Source organism: Cebus imitator, unplaced genomic scaffold, assembly GCF_001604975.1.
Source record: "Cebus imitator isolate Cc_AM_T3 unplaced genomic scaffold, Cebus_imitator-1.0 Scaffold332, whole genome shotgun sequence".
Taxonomy (NCBI): domain Eukaryota; kingdom Metazoa; phylum Chordata; class Mammalia; order Primates; family Cebidae; genus Cebus; species Cebus imitator.
The window spans coordinates 487,629-512,250 of record NW_016107647.1 but is presented as its reverse complement, the minus strand read 5'-3'; the positions used below and the strand labels follow the sequence as shown (position 1 = coordinate 512,250).

The window sequence follows — 24,622 nt, the reverse complement described above, 5'->3', positions numbered from 1 at the left end:
AGCCTGTTCACCTGAGTTTCTGTTTCCCATCAGTAATAAGGTGGTGGTGATGACGGTGATTATGAGTAGCTCGGTTGAGTGCTTACCCTTGTTGAGTGCTTAGCCCTTTACAAACATTCGCTCATTTCTCTAACACCTAGGAGGTAGGTACTATCATCCCCATTTTGCAGATGAGTAAACTAAGGAACACAGCTAGCGAGGGGATGAGGCAGGACTCAGAGCCAGGCTAGAGGGACTGGAGCCCACACAGCCACTCAGTGGGCCTCCCTAGCAATCATGTGACACTCCCAGGGTGGTGCAGAGCCTCCCACATTGGCCCTGGGCCTAAGCAGGGTGTCCCCAGCCAGTGTTGGCTGAGCTGAATGAAACCAACTCAAGGGCAGGCTGCCCTGGAGGAGTTCCTGGCCCTAAACCTCAAACGTCTGGCTGAGGAGCCAGGGAGTCATCATAAAAGTCTTCCTTTAGGTCTGCCTGGGAGTCCTGCTAGGCAGGGAGGGGCCCCATGCCAGCATCCGCCTTTGTTTATGCCTGAGCCGGCAGGGTGGAGACATTCATGCCTGCCTCTGTCCCCATGCTGCGGCCTTATTAGCCTAGCCTGGAGGAGTGGGTCCTGGGCAGGGGCCAGGTTACAACCAGGCACTGCTGCTTCCTGCTGGAACCTCCCTGTGTCCACCCGGTAGAGAATAGAGCTGTGACCCCCAAGATGAAATCCCTCTTCCCAAGCCTCAGCTGGCTCACTGGCCAGGCATGGTGCAAGGTCATGCCTCCCAAGGTCTCCCTGGATCATGAGTCTGATGGCCAGTCATCCCCAGCCTGTCCCTGCACTTACCCAGGGCTGCTGTGCCACTTCTCAGCCACTTCATGAAGCTGACCTGGTCTGGGACAGCCTGGGATGTAACTGTGTGTAATTTACACACAGCAAAATTCACAGATTCTGCAAACATGTCCAAACACCACCTAGCCTCAATTCTTCCGCCTCACCTATAGGACACTCCTCCGCCTTACTCTGACAGTTACCGGGAGCAGCAGAAAGCTACCTGGTGTCCTGAGCGCCTTCCAGATACTAAGGCTCTTTTTCCAGGACAACCTCTTCCACAAGCATCTTTAAGGATGAAGCAGCTCACAAGTTCTGGAGCTGCGGCCTGGGCCCTAGTCCTCACTCCTCCACTTAGGGGCTACGGCACTCAGCAAGTAACTAACCCCTTTCCTGCCGCCACTTCTGCATCTGTGAAGTAGGCATGGAAACGTTCGAACCTTGAAGTGCCATGAGGTTCCATATGCAATTCCTAACCACAGCCTGAATAGGTCCTGGCCCTTAATACCCCCTGGTCAGCGTCGGCCTTCATCGGTCTCCTCATACCCAGCACAGGAGTGCCAAGCTGGATGCCTGCCCGCCACCCCTATGTCCTTATCCCTAGCACCCTTTCTGACCCTTAGGAGGCCACCCTGCCCCCCACCCAGGCTGTGCCACTGATACTGAGGATGCTCCGGTCACTCTGCCCGGCCAAGGTTCTGCCTCCCCCACTGCCTGGACACCCCACCTTCCACCCCAGTATGCAAGTGTTCCAAAAGCACCCCAGGCCTAGAAGACACCCCTTCCACCTGCTGCCCTGCCAGGACCTCCTCCCGCTGTGCAGAGCCACCATTACAGCCCAGCTGTCCCTGCCCACTCATTCCCAGGCTGTCCCAAACCCCCACCCAGTGACCTTTACCCCCCAGGGACTCTAGACCCTTCTCTGTTCAGAGAGTAACTCCCCCACGCCACCCCCCTGCCAAGTGTGAGGCAGCTGAGAACTTTTACTTTGGAATCTGGCAGAGCTGGATGCAAGCTGGCTCTACCACTGTTGAGATCTGCTGAGAGGTACAGCCTGGGGCAAATTTCTCACCCCTGCCAAGCCTCAGTTTCCTCATCTGTGAAATGGGAATCATTATCAACTCCACAGGACTCAGAGGATGGAATCACACACTAGCATTTATTGAGCAGCTACCCATGTCAGGCCTTGTGCTACAAGAACTTTCCATCTTCATTTCCTTTCACCCCTAGTAGGTGGGGATTCTTCACCTCCAGGGCACACAGCAGCCTGGGTCAATCAAGCCTCTAGGCTCTCTAGCAACAGCTCAGCAGTGACAAACCATGTCTGTGGCTGAGCCCCAGAAGTTGCTGGCCTGCATTGGGTGTGAACAGATGTTAGGTGCCTCGAGTCGGCGACAGAGACCAACGGCAAGGGTAGGGGTCTCGGAGTGCATTGTTAGAGCCTCAGGAGGCCGGCACTGTTGACAATTTGTGATCTTGGAACCCTCCCCCTGCAGCAGAGGGAGAATGAGGGAGGCTGGGAGACAGTGGAAGCCCCCCCACTGTAATGAACACAAGTCCTGTAGGGGGCTGATGGAGCAGGGACACCTCCACGGACCCACTTTCCCTCCCCAGCCCTGATTTGGTCAGGGCCACAGCCGCTGGCTAGCAGGGGCGGATGCTCCCAGCATACTTCCTGGAGGGCCCTGAATGTCCCCATCAGAGTAGGGCTGGGGAACAGGCCAGAGGCCCGGCCCACCTGAGGGCCCTGGGCACAGAGAGGGATCGGGGCCCGGGCACTTTGGTGGGGCCAATGGAGGCCACAGCCCCACCCAGGGCCCTGCCCTGGCCACCTATGCTCACAACCCCCAGGCCGGGATAGAGATCCTCGCTGCCCTCTCCCCAGGAAGAGGAAGCCCTGCCCCTCCTCACCAGTGCCTGGGTCCCTCCCAGACCTGGCTTAACCACCAGCCTGCATCCCTGATTTCCACCTGTGAGCCTGGCCGGCCCATGTCCCCCACCCTTCTTCTGCCCCCTCCCCACCTGGGTCAGCAGCCCCCTGGAGGTTCCAGGGCTGAGGCCTGTCCCTGAGCTAAGAATTCCTCCCCAAAAACCTGCCCCTTGCACTGAACAGGACAGACTGCTGCCAAAGCAGGGATCTGGGGGCCACAGGTCTTCCCCACCTTCACCCCCACAGAAGGGCCTGGGAAGGCAAGTCCAGACCTTGCTTTATTGAGGGTGAACCCCACCTGTACCCACTCCTGACCACCCCTCACATCCAGGCCCAGGCTTCCCACCTGCTGCCTGGGAACCAGACCCACCTGGAGACCTAGCCCCAGCACCTCCCAGGCCATCCACACTAGCGCCCACGGCTCTTCAGCTCTGGGGCAAAGAGGACAGCAAATCCCATGACCAAGGGTAGGGAGGGAGGCCCAGTCAGGATGGAGGTGGAAGCTTCCTCACTCTGACCTGGGTCTGCCATTCTCCAGAACACCCCAAACCCAGGGCCCTCGCTGTGCCTAGGATCTCGCTGGTCCTCCCTGATTCTCAGTGAACTGTCTGCCTCCCTGGACCCATGGGCCTGTGACTCCATGTGGGTCCCCCTGGGACACAGGCTCTGCCTTCTGCCCCCACCCATAGAGGCCTCGAGCCCCTCTGGCATCCAGTGGGGAAAAGTGGAGGAAGGGCCAGCTCCAGGCCCCAGCCAGGGATGGCCCTGCCCCTCCATGCTCGCTGAAGGCTGCCTCCACCACCCCGAGAGGTTAGAAACAAAAAGCACTAAGGGGCGGATAGGCGGGGCCAAGTGACAGGCAGGGCAGCGAGGGTCAGGGCACTGCAGGGGGAAGCAGCGGTGTGTCTGAGTTCTGTGCCGAGATGCTGGGTGACTCAGGCCCAATGAGCCCCAGGCCAAACAAATTAAGGATGGAGTCAGCAATGATGCGGGCTGTGCGCTTCTGGTACCCGCCTGAGGTCACCATGAGGATGGGCACCTGGCGGCCACGGACCATCCGGAACACTAGTTCATCCCGCTTCACGATGCCCTATTGGGGGAAGAAGAGGGTGACTCAGGCAGGCCAGATCCCCATGGTGTCAGGAAGTCCTGCTGCAGGGCTAGCCTTGCTCCAGACTGCTATTGCTTCAGCCCATCTCCTCCCTGATATGAGGCTGCCCAACCTTTCCTGCTGCTGCTGAGTCCACAGAGCAGACCCTCCCTGCGGCCCCCAGGGTCAGGACATACCGCTGGGCTGATGGACAGTCCCCCAAGGCGGTCCCCCTCAAGGATGTCAGTGCCTGCGTTGTATACCACCACGTCCGGCAGGTGCTCCTGGAGGGCCTTCTCAATGTTCCTCTCCACCTTAACCAGGTACTCATCATCCTCCGTGCCCCACTCCAGCTCCACCTTCCGCCTGATAGCCTCTGGGAGGGAGACATGGATAGCCTCAATTTGCAGAGAAGGGAAACTGAGGCTCAGCACAAGACTGTGGACACAAGGCAAGACTGGAAACTGGTCTGTTAGATTCCGGCACTGCTCGACCTCATGCCATCCAAAACTAAGCTAAAAAGGGCACTGAGAGGTACAAAAAGGGGGCTCAAAGGAGAGGAGGGGCACTGGGGCCGAAACACTGCCCTGGGGATGTGGAGATCCGTGTCAGCAACGTCGGATTTCACTGCCTCCGCCAGGCCTTGCCTACACATGTGGACCCCCTGCGCTGCCCTCAAGCGTAGGCTCAACACCTGTGAGGTTCCATTCAGAAACTGGTCCCTTGGGCCATACCAGCTGCTGACTTATCCACACCAGACTCACCACAACTGGTGCAAAAATGTTCCCTATCTGCCAAGGTGGGAGCCCTGTTTTCAAATCTCATCGGAGAGTCTGCCTTTTGACTGATAAGTTTAATGCACTTTCATTTTAACTATTATGCGTGAATTTCTTATTTTGTATTTTCAAATTTATTCAATTTTTTCCTTTATTTCTTTCATCCTCTCCTGTTTTCTTGCCAGGCAGATGCACGTTTTTTGGACAGGGTTATGTGATCTTGGGTGGGTTGAGTGACTTCTCTAGGGCTCAGTTTCCTCATCTGTAAAATGGAAAGGATCCCTCACAGGGATGCTATGAACCACTGTAGTGGCTTCTGCAGGGCCCAGCAGGCAGGAGATACGCAGGAGAGCGCCTCATCCACAAGGACACACTCAGGACCAGGGGAGGGGTGGCAGCTTACGCTTGGCAAAGCGGTCCCCGGGGTAGATGTGGCGGTTGTAGACATCCATGATGTACACGCGCTTGTCGTCCATGAAGTCTCGCTCGTGCCCATTGCCCTGTGGGGAAGTCACAGTAGCCACTCTTGGGCAGGTGCCCTAGGCAAGATGGGGGCTCTGCCACCCTGCCTCAGGAAATTCCCCATGTGCCAGGGCAGTAGGGCCTGCTCTCAGGGGCAGCGGGTCTCATGGCTGTTAAGGGGCAGAGCTGGGATTCAACCTCAAAACCAGGCCCCAGAACCTTCCAGCATGAGCTTGAGCAAGCCTAGCCCTCTTAGGTTCCCTATCAGAGGAAGAAATCCCGCCCTGCCGCCCTCTCAAGTCTGTGGTGGAACTGGTTGGGATCAGGAATGTGAAAAGCAAACTGTAAAAGACTGTGCACATGTGACTCAGGAGCTCAGGGTCACGTGAACCCAAGGCAGGGCCCCAACTACCACAAAGCCACAGCAGTAGCAGTGTGGGGGGGTGCACCAGGTCCCTTCCCCATCTGACCAGAGGCACTGGCCTTGTTAGGGGTCCTGAGGAGGAGGTAACCCTCTGCTTTGATGCTTTACTCCCTAGGTGCTGAGTCCTTAAATGGGAACCCCAGGTGCCCGAGCCACCCTGAAGCCATATGTGTGGCCATCTGCCCGAGGGGCAGGTCCCAGTGCTCAGCAGGTCTAGGCAGGGGGCAGTGCCCCAAATCATTGATAAGCAATGCGGAGCCGCAGCAGAGCTCTGCGTATGAGAGCAGTCCCATCAAGGTAGGCTTCAGGAAGAACCTCGTGCGGCAGTCAGGAGGCGGGAGGGAGGACCCTCGGGAGCAAGGAGGACTCACTGTCCTGGACACAGCAACAAAGACAGACCATCCATTTGTAACCCAAGAGACAGAAGACAGAAGCTGTGAGAGCTGTGGGGACATGAGGAGGGAGACTCTCCTTCCCCGGGGAGATTCTGGAACTAGGGGCATCAGGTCCCCCAAGAGTCCAGCCCCTGCAGGGCACTCACCTGATGGGCATCAAGATCAATGATGGTAGCCCTGGAGATGCCCTCCACACGCTCAAACAGAAACTGCCAGGGAGGAGAGGGTAGACATGAGGACCTGGGCAGGCCAGAGGACCCAGCCCTACAGCAACTCCCAGCTGGCTGGTAAGGAGCAGGGCAGGGGGCATAATGCTTATAGGTAATCAGGCCACCCAGCAAAGATGTCACTTGTCAGGGAGAGCTGTGCAGCTCCAGCTGTGGGGCTCCATGTGTGCATGCAGGAGGTGGTCACGGAAGGCTCCCTGGAGGAGGTGGCATGTCCTGTGCCCTGAAGGATCATAGGTCAGGAGGCAAGTGAGTCACTCAGGCCCTGGATTTTCCCAGATCCCCTAGGAAATGTGTGGGGGTTAAGGAGATAATCCCCACGGCCCTGGGACTTCATCTAACCTCTCCCTTATCCTACAAGGCCAAGTCCTAAATGCCCCCTCTTCCAGGAAGCCTTCATTCCCTACCCCTCTTCCCCAGGAAGGTCTCCTGTGCTTCCCCTTTCTCCTAACGGCCTGCCTTCCCCATTGGTCTATGTGCACTGTGAGAGCAGGGACACATGGGAACAGGTCAGTCTGTTCCTGATGCCCAGCATGAGGCCAGGCACAGAGTGGAGGGGGAGCTGCAGGGCCCCAAGGACCAGAAGCCAGAGCCAGCTCTGCCCCTGCTAGCTGCATGCCCTCACCTCTGTGGGCCCCAGCCTGCACGTCTGCAAGGATTCAGGGAGTGAGTCCAAGGACCAGAAGCCAGAGCCAGCTCTGCCCCTGCTAGCTGCATGCCCTCACCTCTGTGGGCCCCAGCCTGCACGTCTGCAAGGATTCAGGGAGTGAGTCCAAGGACCAGAAGCCAGAGCCAGCTCTGCCCCTGCTAGCTGCATGCCCTCACCTCTGTGGGCCCCAGCCTGCACGTCTGCAAGGATTCAGGGAGTGAGTCCTGGAGCACAGCGCAGGTTGAAGCATGCAGAAGTGCCCGCTGCTATCAGCACCATCGCTCTGCACTCCCACTCCCTTTGCAGCCATGCCCTTCTTCCTACAACTTCATATGTGGCTATGTAGCAGACCCTGGCCCTCTCTAGTCCCCTGGCTCTGTGGGAGGCTGGAATAACTCCCTTCCACCACAAGCAACCCTGCTAAGCACCATGGAAGAGGAGCAAGTGTCAGATCTGGATTCTGTTCCAGCCTGGCTGAGCAACCCAGACTAGCCCCCTCCCTGCTCCAGCAGAGGCCCCTTGTCTATAATTCAAGGTGAGAACAGTTAATTTGGAGCTGTGGGGAGGATACCAGGGGGGCTCTTGGAGGCGAGACCCCACATGCTCATAGACACACCTTGATGGCGAGCGTGATGTCCGCATAGGCACAGAAGCCCCCACCTCGGTCACTGGAGCAATGGTGGAAGCCACCCCCTGCAAAGGGCAGAGAGCAGTACTGCTCAGAGCCTGGCTCCCAGGCTTAGTCCAGGAGTTCCTCCATCCCTTCACCTCCCCCAGCATCCTCCCTGCTCAGCATCAGGGACCGGTGCCTCAGACTCTGGGTTGGCAAACTGAACTGAGTGCCGGGACATGTCACCATCCTGAGGACAGAAGGCAGCCATCTCTTCATGGTGTCCCCAGCAAGTCCCCAGTGCCCACTCATACCCCCAAGTGACAGGGAGCTCATCATTCCCGAGGCAGAAAGCTGCTCCTTGTCCCCACCAAGCTGGGCCTGCCTCCATGTGTGGCCCCCCACACCAGGAAAGAGTGGTGGTATGGGGTCTGTGCAGATTCTGCCAGTGGCCAAAGGGGATGGTCAGGAAGGGCACCCTCTGCTGGTCATGACTGCCCACAGCCACGAGGAGGGCCCTAGAGCCCGGGATCCATCACCCTTCAACCCTGAGAGAGCCTCAGAGCCCCAGGGCCCAGAGACCCCTTCCCCTGCAGCCCCTGGGATGGCCTGAGTTGCAGGGGCCCTCTGAAATGGAGCCCAACAACTGCCCTGTCACACAGTGTGCAGCTGGCCCCATGGAACCAGGAACTTGCCCCTCACACCCCCTAGGAGGCTACTGTTGGCTCGTAATGATGAATGACAATCACAGTGAACACCTGACTGGGCACTGAGCTGGGCACTAGTCTCACCATCCACATTTTACAGATAAGGAGACTGAGGCACAGAGGTCAGCAACTTGCCCAGGGTCACACAGCCAAGTAACAGCAGAACCAGGATCAAACCTAGGGTGGATCAGGACCCAGGCTCTTAACCTCTACCAGGCAGTAACACCTGCCATGGGGAGGGCCATCCGGGCCTCCTCAGAACCCCACTGTGGACACGCAGGGCACAAATTACTCCTGGGTTTGTGCAGCAGAGTACCGTAACATCATCACTATGCCAGGCTGAATGCCGGGCATCTGGTGATACCAAAATGGAAGAGACCCAGCCCCTGCAGAGTGAGGCTCCCCCTAACTCTGGAGTGGCCCAGGGTGGCCACTCCCTTGCAGAGCTCACAGCCAAAGGCTGGGGGACCCTGCCTTGGGGGTCTGCACAAGCCACTAGGCATCTCTCCATGTCCATTTCCTCATCAGTGAGACAGGCCTGACAATTATGCCCAGCTCAAATAAGAATCTGGGTGAAGGCCAGGAGCAGTGGCTCATGCCTGTAATCCCAGCACTTTGGGAGGCCAAAGTGGGCAGATCACCTGAGGTCAGGAATTTGAGATCAGCCTAACCAACATGGAGAAACCTTGTCTCTACCAAAAATACAAAATTAGCTGGGCAAGATGGTGCATGCCTGTCATCCCAGCTACTCCAGGAGGCTGAGGCAGGAGAATCGCTTGAACCCGGGAGGCGGAGGTTGAAGTGAGCCAAAATTGTGCTATTGCACTCCAGCCTGGGCAACAAGAGCAGAACTCCATCTCAAGGAAAAAAAAAAAAAAAAAAAGGGAGGCCGAGGTGGGCGGATCACAAGGAGGTCAAGCGATCGAATCCATCCTGGCCAACATGGTGAAACCCTGCCTCTACTAAAAATACAAAAATTAGCTGGGCGTGGTGGCACATGCCTGTAGTCCCAGCTACTCGGGAGGCTGAGGGAGGAGAATCACTTGAACCCAGGAGGTGGAGGTTGTAGTGAGCTGAGATCACGCCATTGCACTCCAGCCTGGTGACAGAGTGAGACTCCATCTTAAAAAAAAAAAAAAAAGGGTGTGAGTGAAAAAGAGCTTTGCAAACTGTCAAGGGCTGTGCCTCCAGGAGGAACAATGACAGGGACAAGGGAGACCTGTGTGCAGCCCTCCCATGAGCCATTCTTGTGGGAGAGTCAAAGGAGCTGGGGAGCACAGGCCCTCCAGACCCTTGAAAAGGTGGTGGTATTGATCCTGGGTGTGTCTACCCAACCCAACATGACCCAGCTTCTATGGTCTGTCCTGGGCCCCAGGACACAGGTGGAGTCCTTCAGGGAAGCCACAAGGCAGACTTCACACCATGCAGAGCTGCCCAGGGATGGCACAGGCTCTCTGGAAGGGAGGAAGCTCCCTACCATTAGAAGTGTACAAAGGCAGGGGTGCAGAGCCACTTGGGGACCTCCTTAGACAAGGATCCCATGTCAGATGGAGGCACTAGTCAGTCCCTCCCAGGTACTAGGAGGCTACATATCCACCTCCAGGGCACTCCACAAGGAGGCTAGGGTAGCCTGGGGACACCAGAGCCACTGAACTCACAGCTGCCACCTCCAGAATCCTCCTGCCCTCCCCTCAGCCCCCTTTCAGGCCAGTTCCACCAAATCCAGCTGGACATTCCCAAGGACATTCCCAGCACTCACCCACGTTGATGGCCCAGCCTCTTTCCACGGCCAGCTTCCCCGCCTTTAAAGACAAGCAGAGGGTGAGGGGCACAGGCAGCCGGTTCTCCATTCATTCATTCACTGATTCATAGACTCATTCCATAAACACTACCTCTAGTCAGCTCTGGGTGAAGGATGAGCTACAAGGTAGGGGTGTGGAAAGAACTCCCTACCCCAAGCAACAGTCCAGGAGTGCAAGACTGACTAGCCTATGAGATGTACAGTGCACAGGCACCTTTGCAACTGTGCAAGGAAACTGGAAGAAATAAAAGTACTTATCGTCCATCACATATGAGCTGACAGTAATTCTGACGTGACTTTCAAAGAGAAAGTAGCCAAAGTTTTGCTCATAGAAATATAGTAGACTGGACCGGGCGCAGTGGCTCACGGCTGTAATCCCAACACTTTGGGAGGCCGAGGCAGGTGGATCATGAGGTCAGGAATTCAAGACCATCCTGGCCAACATGGTGAAACCCCGTCTCTAGTAAAAATAGAAAAATTAGCTGGAGATGATAGCGCATGCCTGTAGTCCCAGCTACTCAGGAGGCTGAGGCGAGAGAATCACTTGCACCTGGGAGGGGGAGGTTGCAGTGAGCCAAGATCGTGCCACTGCACTCCAGCCTGGGCGACAGAGTGAGACTGAAAGAAAGAATGAAGAAAAAGAAGAAAGAAAAGAAAAGAAAAGAAAAGAGAAAGGAAAGGAAAAGAAAAGAAAGAAGGAAGGAAGGAAGGAAGGAAGGAAGGAAGGAAGGAAGGAAGGAAGGAAGGAAGGAAGGAAGGAAAGAAGGAAGGAAAGAAGGAAAGAAAGAAAGAGGGAGGGAAGGAAGGAAGGAAGGAAAGAAAAGAAAGAGAGAAATTTGGTGGGGTGCATTAGAGTCAGAGTGCTAGGATATCTGCTTTGGTGGGTGGAGAGATGTATTATGTATTAGCAATTACGGTAACCAACAGTAGGTCATAGGAAAAAGAACAATGAGAATTCTATGTCTCAAAAGGGAAAAAGGGCTTTTGGAGAAAGGGTCATTGTTGCTGAGCCTCGAGGAATATTTAAGATTCTGTTCAACTACTAAGTGGGAGGAAGGCATTCCAGGGCAAAGGAGGTGAGAAGGACCCAGGGGTATGGGGGCTCCCAGCCCGGCCATGCCCCGTCCGCCACCTACCATTATGGTTCCTCCTGTCTGGGTCCGAAGGGGCCTCAGCACCTTCCTCTGCACAAGGAAGTTGGGGAGAAAGATGACAGGGGGGATTTCTGTGATGGTGGCAACAGCAAAGGACCACTGTGGAAAAAGACACGGGCTGTTGGCCTTCGTTGCCCCACCCGGAGGCAACCCGTGGGAAATCAGATCCCTGGGAAATGCCTTAAGGACAGTTTCCAGGTGCCCTTGGGTGAACTCCCTGGTCAAGCACACTTCCTTTGGTAGAAATGAGAGCCAGAGCCACAACCCTACCAGTCTCCTGCCAAGCTTCGGGCTCAGAAAAGAGCAGTTTGCACCATGCATTTCTTAAAGGGTTTCTGAGGCCCTTGGCTGCCCTCTTGTGCCTAGAACAGGAGCTGCAGAGGGCTTCAAGTCAGCAGTGCAGGCCTAGGACTGCTTTGGGAGAACAAACTGGCCCAGACCACCCACTGTACAAAAGAGTAGTAGGGAGGCCCAGGCAGGGAGGATCTTCCCAAGGCCACACAGTGAGTCACTGACAGAGCCTGGACTGGAGCACTGGCCTCTTGCTCCCTTGCACTGCATTGCCTCTTCGTCCTCAGGAATCAGACCTTCCTGGCAAAAGAAATGCACTGCCCTCATCTCCAGCTGCTGAGGCTGGGGGGTCTACAGTACCTGAAAGGCATTTGCACTAAGACCAGGACAGAGTGTGTCCCGTGACCTCCAAGTCCACCAGGTAAACATCCATGGCACTGGCTGCCCAGCTGCACGCAAACCCCAAGCCATATCCTGGCTGAAAATGCATCCCTGCTCCCCACCCACCTGAGACAGAGCCACTCATTTTGTAAATATTTACTAAGTGCCTGCTAGGTGCCCCAGGTAGGCACTGATGGGCCCATCCTCATGCCAGGACAGTTGCAGGCATTTACTTGCAGTGTGATGAGCGTGGTGATGAACTGGGTGGGGGTTAGAGAGGCTTTCTGGAGGAGGTGGCATCTGCAGGAGGTGAAGAGTGAATAGCAGTTATCTAGATGCAGAGGTCAAGGGAAAAAGGTGATTGTGGGCAGAGAAGTGAGTCCATGATCCAGAGGAGCGGGGGCGCAGGTGGAACAGGGCAGGCTTAGCTTATAACACAGGGCCTAGTCTGCTAGCACAGGCTGGCACATTGTCATCAGAGCAGTAGGGAGCCATAGATGATGCTATCCCAAGCTGCTCTAGCTGTAGCAAGAACCGATTAGGGGAACAAGAATAGAAGCAGCAGCCCCAGGGAGGAAGCGTGAGATAAGGAGGCTCTGGGTGGTAAGAAGAGCAGGTGTTAGCAGGCAACATGTGGGGACAGGGATGGAGGGCCCAGGTGTTGGGACCTGTGAGGGTAATGGTGCTCAGAGGTGAACCTGAAGCAGGGTACAGAGAAGGCACTAGGTTCTGCTCTCCATGGGCCAACTCAGCCTCTGGGGCAGCCAGGTGAGACAGCTGAGGTTTAAGTGAGGCTGGAGCTCAGAACAGGGGCAGGAGAGTGGGAGGTAAAGGGCTGGGTTGGGACTGCAGGACTCCCGTGCTGAAGGGCAAGGCCCAGACAGAGAGCCCCTGGGGATAATTGAGGGCTTCCCTGGGACAGGGTGAGGCGTGGAAAGACCTGAGGTATGGTGCTCAGGAGGCCAGAGGGAGAGAGGGTGGCTGGAAGCAACGGATGGAGGGAGGCACCAAAGCCGCTGAAACATTTCATGAGAGGGAAGTGGGAAGTGTGGCCACGGCATTCATCAACCAGGAGGAGGAGTTTTAGAATGGGAGACCCGAGCATATTTAATGGTGGAGAGCAGGCAGCAGGGAGGGAGAGGGTGGCCAGGGATGGTGTGATGGCAGAGGGGGGGATGAACCTCAGAAGGGCCAGGAGGTGCCAGAGCCAGGCCACTCGGAACCAGGCAGGAAGCAGGACACACCCTAGGTCAGGCCACAGGAGGGGCCTCAGGGATTAGGCCCTGGCCACCAGGGCAGACTTTCTGTTGTGGTGCTGGGGAATGCCTGTGGCCACCAGCCCAGGCTGGCAAGGGCGGCTGAAGGCTAGGGAAGCTGGCATCATTCCCTCACTCTGGTGGAGAAGCCAGTGAGCAGGGTCCCATTTGTGGTCCGGAGGGAGGGGCACCCATGGGGCACCACTTCCACAAGCCCAGGCCCTCCGGCTATAACATGGAGGCATCGTGGGGCCTGGGAAGGGGTGGCAGTTTAAGAGCTGGGACCAGGATGGCCGGACAGCTGCAGGACACACCCGTGTGTGTGTGTGTGTGTGTGTGTGTGTGTGTGTGTGCGCGCACAGGTATGTGCATGTGCGTGTATGCATGTGTGTGTGGTACGGGACAGACCCAGAGAAAAGAAGGTCCCTGCCCGAGGTCATCAGCTCCTCTTGCTCACCACACCCATCCCACTGCCCAGCACAGCGCATGGAACCATGGTTTTCCATGAATGAATGAGCAAACAAATGAGCCACTGCAGGAGCACATGGAGTCACGGCCTCCCTCCCTCCCTGGGGAAGCCAGCAGGGGACAGACTGGAAGACAATGAAGCCAAGAGGTGCATCATGGACACAAACCACGAGAAAGGCATCCACTCGCATGCTCCACAGCTACGGGTCTCGCACACCACTCCTGGAGAAGGCTCCCACCGGCGAGTCATTTGAGAAGCCCGGCTTATGATGCCTGCCTCCTGGAGATTCGCAGCACACCCTGGCATGCTAAAGGCTCGGAGAAGTTCCGCAGCAAACAATCCTCTCTAACTTTGCTCCCCCCAGGATTTCCCACACCCTCTGACCAGTGTCAGAAAGTCTGCTGGCCCTCTTTGCTTTTTAAGTCACACACACTAACCTTCTGCAAAGCTGCGTGGTATGGGACACACTTGGGAACCTCAAAGAGGTTCCTTGGTATCCTCCACAGACTGTGCCTGACCAAGGGCCAGGTGCAGTCTGTGGAGGATACCAAGGAACCAGCGGCCAGGTGCAGCCATGCAGGAGCATGCGTGAGACTTGGCCAGCGGGACCAGCCCCTACAGGAGAAAGTACGTGTGTTTGCTGTGCCACTGTTCCTGGGAGATGAGCCCCTCGGGGGAGCAGCAGCTTTGGGCAGCAAAGAGGAGGCTGGCACTTGGGCCTTCTCCTGGTCAGCAGTGGTTTCTGCACAAGGCAGTGATGTGGCTAACAACACCCTAGACTGGAACCATCCAATCCCATCAGTCACAGCTGGCTACTTACGAATGATCGTAAATTCATCAATATTTTTAAAAATCCAAGTTTTGTTCCTCAGTGACACTCTCCATATTTCAAGATCCGTGCGTGGCCAGTGGCAACTGGATGGCACAGAGCAGGCCTGAGCATTTCCATCACTGCGGAAGGTTCCACAGGGCGGCACTGCTCTAGAAAAGCCACCCATCAGTGGCTGAGGTGAGAAATAAACAGATCAGGCGGGGCAGACTAGTGGCAGGGCCCTGGGTGAGGGGAGAAGAGAAAAGAGGGACTGGACTAGAGCAGGCTCTGTGTGGTCAGAGATGGTGGCAAGTAGGAGGGGGCTCAGGGCACCACCAGGTGACATCTGGACATTCACTTTCTGACCAATTGTTGGTCAGAAAGTGAATCTTCCAAACCAGTATCTGCGCCTAGCTGCTCATTCTACCCACTCCCCACTGCCTGCATCTCTTGCAGGTTTCACCTAAAATCGCCCGCACCATTTCAGATTCTGCTTCGAAAGACGTGGTCCTCAGACCAGCAGCATCCACAACACTTGTTCCAGCCATCTGCTGGAACAAGCCCTCCAGGTGTTTTGGACACTTGCTTGTGTTTGACAGCCACCATTCTAGGGAACCTAACCTAAGACAGTGCTGGGTGACTGAATACACTATGTGAGCATGGGAGGTCTGCCCCAGACTGATGCCACCACGTGCCAAAGGGCATGGCCTGCATCTGACCAGGTATCAGGGCCTCCATACTTCGTTAGCCTCTAAGGGACACCACAGAGAGCAGGACATCCCTGGGGCTGGCCACACCTCTGGGACCTAATGCCCCATCCACTTAGCTCCATAAGCTTCCACCTTCCAGACGCCTGGTTTCCTCAGGCAGACTCCCTGCCCTCAGAGGTTTAAACCAAGAACTGTTGTCAGGGAAGAGATAGGCTGCAACCTCCCTAGGGCCCCCACTGCTTGTTTTACGTGGGTCCTTTCTACCAGTAGAAGGGAGCAAAAGCAGAGAAGGGGAAAACACGATCTCTCAGCTGATACACAAAAAGCCTTTGACAAAATTCAACAGCCTTTCATGATAAAACCACTCAACAAACTAACAACAGGAGGGAACTCCCTCAGCATGGTAAAAGGCATTTAAAAAGGTAACCCCACAGCTGCCATTATATTCAACCGTGAAAGACTGAAAGCCTTCTGTCTAAGATCAGGAGCAAGACAAGGATGGCTGCTTCACTACTGCTATTCAACATAGTAATGGAAGTTCCAATCAGAAAAATTAGACAAGAAAAAGAAATAGAAGGTATCCAAACTGGAAAGGAAGCTACCTCTATTCACAAATAGTATGATGTTATACACAGGGGAGCCTAAAGCATACATACACACACACACACACACACACACACACACACACACCCCTATTAAAGCTAAGAAACAGGCCAGGTACAGTGGCTCACACCTGAAAGCCCAGCACTTTAGGAGGCCAAAGTGGGCAGATCACGAGGTCAAGAGATCAAGACCATCCTGGCCAACACAATGAAACCCTATCTCTACTAAAAACACAAAAATTAGCTGGGCATGGGGGTATGTGCCTGTAGTCCCAGCTACTCGGGAGGCTGAGGCAAAAGAATCACTTGAACCCAGGAGGCAGAGGTGGCAGTGAGCCAAGATCGTGCCACTGCACTCCAGCCTGGAGACAGAGCAAGACTCCATCTCAAAAAAAAAAAAAAAAAAAAAACAAAAAAAAAAAAAAAAAAAAAAAAAAAACAGCTAAGAAACAAATTCAGCAAAGTTGAATGTTACAAGATCAACACATAAAAATTAGTTGTATTTCCATACAACTGATTATTGTATATACCAGCAATGAACAATCTTAAGGGGAAATTAAAACAATTTCATTTATAATAACATCAAAAAGAATAAAATGCATGGGAATAGATTTAGCCAAGAGGTGCAAGATCTGATGCTCATGGATTGAAAAACGAAATATCGTTAAGATGGCAAAACTCCCCAAATAAATTTACTCAATGCAATTCCTGGCAAAATCCCAAGGCCTTTTTTGCAAAAAGTGGAAGTTGATGCTATAATTCACATGGAATCTCAAGGGACCTCAAATAGCCAAAACCGTCTTTAAAATGAACAAAGTTGGAGGCCTCGCAATTCCAAATTTCAAAGTTTGCTCCAAAGCCACGATAACCACAGTAAGCCACAGTAACAATACCAAAATAGTGTAGTATTGACATAAGAACAGATATATAGATCAGATGAATAGAACTGGCCGGGCATAGTGGCTCACACATGCCTGTAATCCCAGCACTTTGGGAGGCTAAGGTGAGCAGATCACTTGAGGTCAGGAATTTAGGACCAGCCTGGCCAACATGGCAAAACCCCGACTCTACCAAAAAACACACAAATTAGCCAGGCATGGTGGCACACGCCTGTAGTTCCAGCTACTTAGGAGGCTGAAGTGGGAGAATTGCTTGAACCCAAGAGATGGAGGTTGCAGTTAGCCAAGATGAAGCCTCTGCACTCCAGTCTGGGCTGTCGAAAGAGTCCAACCCTTTCTTAAACCAATGAAATGAATAGAATTGAGAGTCCAGAAATAAATTCATATATCTATGGCCAATTGATTTTCTACAAAGGTACCAAGACCACTCAATGAGGGAAAAAACAGCCTAACAAATGGTGCTGGGAGAACTGGATATCCGAGTACAAAACAATGAAGTTGGACTCGCCTCACACATATACAAAAATTAACTCAAAATTTATCAAGACCTCAATATAACTTAAAACTATAAAACTCTTAGAAGAAAATACATGACCTTGGGTTTGGCAATGGATTCTTAGATCCATTGCCAAAAGAAAAGGAACAAAGGAAAAAATAGATAAATTAGACTTCAGCAAAATTTAAAAATTTGGGGCATTAAAGGACTCTATCAAAAATATACAACCCACAGAATGGGAGGAGTTATTTACAAATTGTATGATATTCAGAATGTATAAAGAACCCTACAACTCAACAAAAAGCCAATTTTTAAAATGGGCAAAGGACTTGAACAAACATTTCTCCAAATGAGATATACAAATAGCCAACAAGCACATGAAAAGATCCTGTGTTAATTAGCCATTAGGGAAATGCAAATTAAAACCATGAGACACCACTTCACACCCAGTAAGATGGCCACACCAGAAAAAACAGAAAATAACAAGCATTGAAAAGAATGTAGAGAAGTTGGGACCCTGTTACATTACTGGTGGAAATGGTGCAGCCTCATGGAAATCACCTTGATGGTTTTTCAGAAAATTAAACAGAATTGCCATGGGACCCAGCAATTCTACTCCTAGGTGTATACCCCAAATAACTGAAAACAGGTATTCTAATAAATACTCTTATGCATATGTTCACAGCAACACTACTCACAATGGCCAAAAGGCCAATAAACCAATGAATGGATAAACCAAATTCAGTGTTTTACAACGGAGTATCATTCAGCTGTATAAAGGAATAAGGTACTGATACATGCACAACACAACACAGATGAACCTTGAAAACACTGTGCCAAGTGGGATAAGCCAGACACAAAAGGTCACACATTATATGACTCCATGTATATGAAATATCCAGGATAGGCAAATCCACAGAGACAGAATGCAGATGAGTGATTACCAAGGGGACTTAAGGGGATGAATGGGGAGCAACTGTTTAAAGGGCACAGGGTTTCCTTTTGGAGTGATAAAAATGTTGGGAACTAGACGTGATGGTTGCACCACTTTGTGAGTGAACTAAACGCCACTGAGCTGTACACTTTACAATGATTAATGGCTAATTTTGTTATATGAATCTTACCACAATAAAAAAAAATGCTTTTTAAAGGCGAGAGGAATCCCCTCAGGGAAGAAGGAAAAGAGAGTTGGAGACCAAAAGGAGCTCATTCGCCTAGAGACTCCTCAGGGTCCCTCCAGGTGCTCCGCAGAGCTGTGGTCTGTGTCTCCTCTCCCACGCTGTACTGGAACTCACGGGAGATAGTTCTGCCCTGGGCCGTTTGCACTTGCTGTTCCTTCTGCTTGGAATGCCCTTCCCTGGATGACCATATCACCCACTCACCCACTCCCTTCCTGTGCATGATCACATGTCACCTTACATGTAGTAGGCCCTTTCCCAACTCCTGATTTAAAACTGCCGTCCTCTCACCAGCTCTCCCTGCTCCTTTCCTGCTGCCCCTTCCCTTCCTCAGGATACTCAGCACCGTCTGACATATTATCTCATCACTTATTACATTTATTGTCTGACTCTCCCACCTAAATGCCAGCTCCACCAAGAAAGGTCTGTTGCTCCATCCCATCCCTGCAGCACCTAGATCACAGAGTGGTGCCCTCTGAGCACCTGCTGGATCCATGCATCCTAAGCACCGCCCGGTGCAAAGTGTACAGGGGCAAGATGTCAGACACTGCTCAGCACTAACCTACACTCCATGGCAAACTGTCACCTGAGAATCAACTAAAGGCAAGAGCCCAGTGCTGGCGTGCTGGGGTGCTGGGGAGCTCAACAGCCACCCTCAGAGGAGCCAACTCTGGACCTTGCACACAGTAGGAGCTTGATAAACATGGGTTTCCCTGAATTGACATCATCTTGCAAACATCAAGTTCCTGCTTCTCCTTCAGTGCCCTGTTTATTAAGTATCAAAGGCCACACCAGTGCAGAGTCAGGCATGAGCCCCAGCAGGGGTTGGAGGCCGAATGGGATGAGGCAGGGGAGAGGGTGGATGTTACACAACACACACGGAATGATCAGGAAAAAGCAGCCTGAGAAACCTGCAGGACTCTCCAGGGCACTCTCTGGGTGCCCACAGCAGAGGAAGGAGAAAAGAAACATTGCAGACATCTGCGGGAGGTGGGAGATGTTTCTGAGCTGCCCCCTAGGGGGCAGTCTCAGATGATGTCTGAAACAGACTGGGGTCCCACCTGGACAGCAAGGGCATGTCACACCACATCACCCTCCTGCTGAAAACCCTCTTGTGACTGGCCAAGGTCCCTGGAACACAATATGTACTCCTCCCACAGCCTGTAAGACCCTGTGAGGCCTGGGGCTCTGGCCTCCCTACTGCACTGTGTACAAGTGCAATGTTTTATTCCCTTCCATCCAGCCTCCCAAGCATTCTTCTCTCCTTTGGGAGACCAAGTCTCCTCCACCCTCCAGGCCTGGGATTCTGAAACATTCTTCCTTCAAAGCTATATATGAGGGCCAGGAGTGGTGGCTCATGCCTGTAATCCCCTCACTTGGGGAGGCCAAGGTAGATGGATTGCTGGAGGTCAGGAGTTCGAGACCAGCATGGCCAACATGGTGAAACTCCATCTCTACTAAAAATACAAAAAATAGCCGGGTATGGTGGCAGGCACCTGTAATCCTAGCTACTTGGAAGGCTGAGGCAGGAGAATCACTTGAACCTGGAAGTGATGGTTGCTGTGAGCCAAAATCACATCACTGCACTCCAGCCTGGGCGACAAAGCAAGACTCCATCTCAAAAATTAAAAAATAAAAAAAAAAGCTATACATGAGTATCACCTGCTCCTTTGTTTAGTCGCAATCAAACATCACCTCCTCTGTGAAGCCCTCCCTGAGCACCCAATTACTCTCTATTTTTCACTTTCTTCATGGTCCTTGGTGCTCTCTGAAAACTCTTGGGTAGCTGCTTCCTTAATTATCTTCCACAACTCAAATACAAATCCATGGTGTGTGCTCTCTGTACTCAGCACACAGCTGGCCTTCAATACAGATGTATTGAATGACTACTTCTTCACCTTCATTAGGTGCTGTAGAAACCATCATGTTTCTCCTTTTGCTCTGGCTTCCAGGGAGCTCCAAGCCAAATAAGCAGCTGAATCACCATCTTGGTTGACTTTTTCAGTTACCTGAATTCTCCTCCTGCCCCCAACCTCAGTTTTCTTCTTGGGACTCTACCTGTTACTACTTTTATTTTTTTAAGAGACAGCCTCACTCTGTCACACCAGCTGGAGTGCAGTGGTGTAAAAATAGCTCACTGCAGCCTCAAACTCCTGAGCTAAAGATCTCCTGCCTCAGGCTTCCAAGTAGCTGGAAATACAGGTACATGCCACCACACCCAGCTATTCTGTATTATTATATATCACATAGTAAGATGCTTTCAGGCTTTTGGAGGACCAAGCCTGCCCTACACAGTTCCCCTGAAGGCTCCTCGGATGCATGGGGTCCTGGAGCCTGGGCCCCACCCCCAGCCTGGTTCACTCACACCCTGGCCCCATTCTGCTCTGGTTTCTCCCTGCCCCAGCTGAGCGCCTCCTGTCGCTGCCTTCCCCTCACCCTCGGGACTCTGGCAGCCATGTGCTCCTGGCTCAGCCCTAGGCTGTGGACTGTGACCACGCATGCCTAGGGAAACCAGGGCAGCCAAGCACTGGGCTTCCTGCCAAGGCCTCACACCCCTCTCTCTCCCAGGAGCCAGGTTTCAACCTCTTCCTGGTAATCTTTCATGAGCTCACACTGTCGTGACCCCATCTAGAATTCTCACAGCTCCGGCTCTAGTCGGGGAGCAGGGAGGCAGCAGCCCTGACTGGGAACCTAGAAGACTGGCCTGGATGGCCTGCCAGGGGTATTCCCGAGGCCTGGCCAACTTCCCAGGTGACCTTGAGTGAGCACAGCCCCTTTCTGGGCCTAGGCGTTTCCATCTGTGGAGCAGAGGGGCCTGCTGGCCTCAGACATCCACTGTGGCTCTGAGTCTAAGGTGAGCCCAGCCAGGGAGCCTGGGGGTCGGGGCTCCCACACTCTTGGGGCAGATAACCTAAGGCATCCCTGACCCTGCTCCCACCAAGGCAGGCTGGCAGCACCAGATTCCGATGCAAGCCCCTGACCCAACCTCCCTCTGATCCCACAAAGAGCACTGAACTGAATGCCTTGGCCTTCAGAAACTCAGTCATTAATGGGAGCTGTGTCCTCCCCTGGAAAAAAGGTCACAAGCAGGCAGCCAGTGTGCCTAGTTCAGTCTACAGGTGGGCTTTTGCAATCTTACAATGAATGCTACATTAAGAAATCAGGGCCGGGTGTGGTGGCTCATGCCTGTAATCCCAGCACTATGGGAGGCCAAGGTGGGTAGTCACCTGGGGTCAGGAGTTCGAGACCAGCCTGGCCAACATGGTGAAACCCTGTCTCTACTAAAAATACAAAAATTAGCCAGGCACAGTGGCGGGTACCTGTAATACCAGCTACTCGGAAGGCTTAGGCAGGAAAATTGTTTGAACCCAGGAGGCAGAGGTTACAGTGAGCTGAGATCACACCACTGCACTCCAGCCTGGGCAACAAGAGTGAGACTCTGTCTCAAAAAACAAAAACAAAAAAATCAGGAAATGTCACTTAATAATCTGGTTCCTGGCTTCTCTTTGAAGACCAGGTGCTCTGGCCATGCTGGGCCCACAGTGGAGCTGAGTAGCAGCCCCTTGAGAAGCGGCAGGAGTTCTCCAATTCACCCCAGACTCTACCACCGGCCCTCCCACTTGTTTCTGTTCTCTGCTGAGCCCTGAGGGGTCCAAATCAGTTTTTAGACCAACAATTTTCAACAAATCTTTAACAGAAGTCCTTAGACCAGAGTTTTAAACTTTAGCCCAATATAACAAACAGGGTGGGTACAGTGGCTCACGCCTGTAAACCCAGCACTTTGGGAGGCAGAGGTGGGCAGACCACCTGAGGTCAGGAGTTCGAGACCGGCCTGGCCAACATAGCGAAACCCCCATCTCTACTGAAATACAAAGAAATTAGCCAGGCATGATGGCATGTGCTTGTAATCCCAGCTACTCACTCAGGAGGGCGAGGCAGGAGAATTGCTTGAACCTGGGAGGCGGAGGTTGCAGTGAGCCAAGATCACGCCACTGCACTCCAGCCTGAGTGAAGAGCAAGACTCCATCATAAAAACAAAAACAACAAAACACAAATGAACAAACAAACAAAAATAGGCCAAAGTGAAAGAGCTATGGTTGGATGAGGACAGTGGCTGGGCTCCGTGAGGCCTGTCCAGGGAGCACAGATTGAAAGTCATACTGTAGAAGCCTGAAACTTCTATGAAGGCTTTCATACACCCTGGAGAAGGGGAGGTCACCACCCTCATAGTGGCCTGGACCAAATTGAGGTCTTCCTTTTTATGACCTTGCTCCTTCTCTTGGGGACCACAGACGCCCATATTCCCCCAACACTAGGGACATGAATGGGTGCCCTGTGAGGCTGTGCTTCCCCAGGCTGAGCTGCCTCTTGCCTCCGGCCAATCCTGGCTAGCAGTCCCCGTCCTAGGCCCACAGCCTCCCCCAGGCCCGCCGTCCTGTACCTTGAGCTCGTTAAGATAGCGCCTCGTGTGCACCACCAGCAGGTCCTCCTCCGAGGCCTCCCGTGCCTCCACCAGCATGCTGTCAGACAGAAGCTTCTCTTCTGAAACCACAGAGGGAGCACCCTGCTTCCCCACTGACCTCAAGGCCAGGGCCAGCCCCAAACCCTCCTACAGGCTTCAGACTTGGCCTCTGGCAGGCCCCCCCGCCCCAGGCCGCCCCAGGGGTAGGTTGGCACTGCTGGCTTGTGGTCCTTCTAAGAAGGGGCAGCCTCCCCAGCCATTGTGGACAGTGGCCAGTGCCTCTGGCCAGGGAGCACTGAATATTGTACACACAGCGGTCCCGTGTTTCCCAAGCCACTGATAGTCACAAGGAGAGCTCAGGTGTGCCAGGCAACCTTCAGAGACAGGTGGCACAAGGGGCAGAGACGTTGACCCTCAGACTGAGAAAAACTCTTCTTAGGAATTCTCTCTTCACCCTTTTATCCCTTTTGTTTTTCCCCTTTAAAGAGACAGGATCTTGGCCAGGTGTGGTGGCTCAAGCCTGTAATCCCAACACTTTGGGATGCTGACGCAGGTGGATCACTTGAGCCCAGGAGTTTAAGACCAGCCTAGGCAACAGAGTGAGATCTAATCTCTATAAAATGTCAAAAAATGAGGTGGGAGGGTCACTTGAACCAGGGAGGTTGAGGCTGCAATGAGCTGTGATTGTGCCACTGCACTCTAGCCTGGGTGATGGGAGTGAGACCCCGTCTTAATAAACAAACAAACAAATAAATAAATGTGAGACAAGGTCTTGCTCTGTAGCCCAGGCTGGAGTGCCGTGGCACAACCATAGCTCACGGCAGCCTCGAGCTCCTGGGCTCAAGCGATCCTCCTGCCTCAGCATTTCAAGTAGCTAGGACTACAGGTGCATACCACCATCCCCGGCTAGGTGTTTTATTTTTATTTTGTAGAGACAGGGTCTTGCTATGTTGCCCAAGCTGGTCTCAAACTCCTGGCCTCAAGTGATTCCCCAGCCTTGGCCTCCCAGAGTGCTGAGATTATAGGCGTGAACCACTGCGCCTGGCCTCCCTCCACCTTCTGATGACATCACAGGAGGCTCAGTGAGGCATGGCCTCCCAACACCTGCCTGTGCTTTGCTCATCTTCCTTTTGAACCAGCAGTCAGTCTCACAGCCTGCAGGCAATAGTAACTGCCTGAACTGAATTAAACTGTTGTTTTCATTGCATTTCTTTTTTTACCATGACCTATTTATGGCAAGTGAAATTGCCTTTTCCCATTTTGATGACATAATGTTTCCTTTTAAAACAAGTGTTTTTGTTGTTGTTTTTAGACAAAGGCCAAGTCATTAAAAATAAGAACAGTGGTTTACAAATGATAAAGGGGAAACAATACCTTATTTCCTCACCCCTTGCCTACACCAGGCAAGATGTGCTCCATTTTGCAAAGGAAGAAACTGAGGCTGAGAGCAGAAAGTGCCCTAGGGCACTGTGAGAACTGGACCATGATGCTCTGGGTTCTAGGGAAATCTTTGAATGAGTCACCCCTAGTAACTAACCCTGGTAGAACCAACTAGTTCCATACATTTTCCATATATAGCTCCAGCCAGGACTCCTCTCCCAGAACATTCCATGGTCCCCACTGCCTTCAGGCACAGGATCAGCTCCTTTGCTGGCACAGCATCTGAGGCCATCTGCTACATGGCCCCTGCCTCCCCTCCATCCTCAGAGGAGAGAGGAGGGAACTCAGGCCAACTGCTGGCTCTGAAACGAAGGAGAGGAGGAACCCTTCTGTTGAGCTACTTGGCGAGGCAGGAGCCCAAGGGGAGTAATGGGGAGAACTACTCCAGCTGATCCTGCTGGAGACACAGCCTGAGGACTGTGTTTAGGAAGGCAAGAGAACAGCAAGGTGGGAGGTGGGCTGGCTCCACTCACCTCGCCAGGACTCTCACCATTGCGGCACACCACCTGTGTTCTTTTCTACTTAAGATTTTTCTTGCCGGGCGCGGTGGCTCAAGCCTGTAATCCCAGCACTTTGGGAGGCCGAGGC

At 53.3% G+C, this 24,622-nt stretch overlaps 1 protein-coding gene across 1 annotated transcript in view; it reads right to left on the bottom strand.

The window, feature by feature from the left end:
- Positions 1 to 1,954: 1,954 nt before the first annotated feature.
- The window catches only part of HDAC11 (histone deacetylase 11), a 25,074-nt gene continuing 2,406 nt past the window's right edge, over positions 1,955 to 24,622 (bottom strand). Inside the window, exons 3-10 of the mRNA XM_017505025.2 lie at positions 22,574 to 22,674; positions 11,022 to 11,138; positions 9,844 to 9,886; positions 7,384 to 7,460; positions 6,038 to 6,100; positions 5,014 to 5,110; positions 4,032 to 4,210; positions 1,955 to 3,834 (exon numbers count right to left, since the gene is read on the bottom strand). Coding sequence (XP_017360514.1) covers positions 3,619 to 3,834; positions 4,032 to 4,210; positions 5,014 to 5,110; positions 6,038 to 6,100; positions 7,384 to 7,460; positions 9,844 to 9,886; positions 11,022 to 11,138; positions 22,574 to 22,674 — 893 coding nt within the window. The 3' untranslated portion in view covers positions 1,955 to 3,618. The remainder of the gene's footprint in view (positions 3,835 to 4,031; positions 4,211 to 5,013; positions 5,111 to 6,037; positions 6,101 to 7,383; positions 7,461 to 9,843; positions 9,887 to 11,021; positions 11,139 to 22,573; positions 22,675 to 24,622) is intronic.